The sequence below is a fragment of the Poromitra crassiceps genome, assembly GCF_964638095.1.
Source record: "Poromitra crassiceps genome assembly, chromosome: 15".
In the NCBI taxonomy this organism is placed as follows: Eukaryota; Metazoa; Chordata; class Actinopteri; order Beryciformes; family Melamphaidae; genus Poromitra; species Poromitra crassiceps.
Genome location: NC_139634.1, coordinates 32,049,759 through 32,052,200, shown reverse-complemented (window position 1 = coordinate 32,052,200; position 2,442 = coordinate 32,049,759). Strand labels below are relative to the sequence as shown.

General features: G+C 48.8%; 1 protein-coding gene across 1 annotated transcript in view; it reads right to left on the bottom strand.

The window, feature by feature from the left end:
* Positions 1 to 1,868: 1,868 nt before the first annotated feature.
* The window catches only part of LOC310790184 (sodium/hydrogen exchanger 2-like), a gene marked incomplete at both ends in the record, with an annotated part of 7,400 nt that continues 6,826 nt past the window's right edge, over positions 1,869 to 2,442 (bottom strand). The window contains one exon of the mRNA XM_083651860.1: positions 1,869 to 1,913. Coding sequence (XP_083507986.1) covers positions 1,869 to 1,913 — 45 coding nt within the window. The remainder of the gene's footprint in view (positions 1,914 to 2,442) is intronic.

Sequence of the window (2,442 nt, the reverse complement as noted above, 5' to 3'; positions counted from 1 at the left end):
ATGCATTTTTCTCAGCTTTCTGGGGACAGAGGGACTTTTTCAGTGTCTACATTCAAGTGTCGATAACTAAAGAACGGATGAAGGTAGAATCAGTTTTCCCTCCTATGAAAGTAGAGGCTCTTCTCTCTTTTGGGATATTCGGTGTTTACATAGTCATAGAAGAAGATATTCTGTGGGTCTTGGAAGATTAGTGAAAATGATCAGAAACCTGGCGGTGGCTGGCGACTTTTCCTTTGAAACTCTGGCGGGGATTGAGTTCAAACGAGTGAAGAGAAGCGATACTGTGCAATGAGTTCAATGTATCACAATTTGACCACGTCAACGGTTTCCCTTAGTGGTTGCATGAAAAGGAGAGAAAAGGCCTGTGCAATATTATCAGTATCCTATAACGTTAGTATTTATATCCTGAGGAATGAACGAGGGGGAAAATGTTTCATCTCCATTCTCCCTCTTGAGGTTTGTCTTCTCAGCCGGCTTATTTTCATTGGCAGGTAGACAGAAGCTTAGCCTGTCTTTCACAAATGACTCTCTTTCCAAGTGATGTCTAGCCCAAATATTAAACGCATTAACCCAGCCACCTTCACAGAGATCTGTGGTCTTCACATAGGCCGAGGGGGGGAAAAGCAAGAGAAAAACTCAAAAATGACTAGAATGATGAGAGAATTCCTAAGAAATGTTCATTGACTATAATTGTGGCATAAGGAAATACATGTATTTGTCTCTTTGTTGCTGTTGTGAATATATCACACACATTCAACTTAATGGCTGTTAGTTTGAATCTTCAGTTCAGATGCAATGAGTGAGGAACTCTGGAAAGGGCTGTGTCATTCTATCCAGTTGGCCAGAGGAGAGCGGTCAGTGAGGGGGTTTCTCAGAGAGACGTGTGTGGGGCGGAAGTCACATGGGGCACGTCCGACTGGACGGGGTTAGCACAACAGCACGGACCTCCTGCATGCTTTCATCTGGCTGTTTCTACATCCCTCCATCCCCTCCACACCTCCCTCTCTTCCCCCTGACAACCTACTAACTTAACTCTTCAATAAATCCTGTCCTAATGTGGGTTCCCATCATTACCTTGACCCAGAGAATGCCCCTTCAAATGGACACACACTCACACACACACACACACTCACACACACACACACATACATACAGCACGTACGTACGTATGTACGTACGCATACATACATACTGTACACACACACACACACACACACACACACACACACACACACACACACACACACACACACACATACTGTATGTACATACATACATACATACATAGGCTACATGCATGCACAGAGAGGCTCACAAGTAATTTTTTGCAAGTCTCAAGTCTTTGAGCTAGAGTCCAAGTCCATGTCGTGTCTCTCACCCACACACACGCACGCACACACACACACACACACACACACACACACACACACACACACACACACGCACACACACATGCACGCATGCACGAACACACACACACACACACACACACACACACACACACACACACACACACACACACACACACACACACACACACACACACACAGAAAGAGCTCCGGGCGGAAGTAAGGCAGACTTTTGACCTGTGTGGGTGAAGCAGTCAAGGTCCTGATGGACCCAGATGTCCTCTCTGCTTTAAGACAAACAAAACAAAAACAACTTCCACTCTCTCTCCTTACTTGACTTTCTCTCCTTCACCTCCTCACTTGCTCGCTCGCTCGCCTTCCCCCGGCGCCTCTGGAGACTCAGTGATAACCAGGGCAGACGGGAGGAGGAAGGGAGGGAGGAAAGGAGGGATGGAGAGGAAGAGGAGGAGGAGGAGGAGGGTGGAGAGAGGGAGCTGCGATGTCCCGACTCAGGGATATTTAATCCTCTCTGTGAGGGGCGAGCGTCTCTCCCTCTCTGTTTGGCTTTAGGAGATCAAAGAGGCAGTTCAGATCCTGGAGAGATCGCTCTCTCTCTCCTCCATGGGTGGACCAGAGACTCACACACACACGCACGCACGCACACACACACATGCACACACACACACACACACACACACACACACACACGCACGCACGCACGCGCACATGCGCACACACACACACACACACACACACACACACACACACAGACGCACACACACACACACACACACACACACACACACACACACACACACACACTAAAAGGCACTTGGGGTGACTGGCGAGGATGTCAGCGGTGGGGAGCGCGGTAACGAGGCAGTGATTGATGCGACTTTGTGCCTCTCTACTGGAGATTTGGTCAAAGCATTTCACCATTTATGTGTATAGCCTCCCCCCTCTCTCTCCCTCTCTCTCTCCCTCTCTCTCTCTCCCCTCCCTCTCTCTCTCCCTCTCTCTTGCCATCTCTCTCTCTCCCCTCCCTCTCTCTCTCCCTCTCTCTCTCTCCATCTCTCTCTCTCCCCTCCCTCTC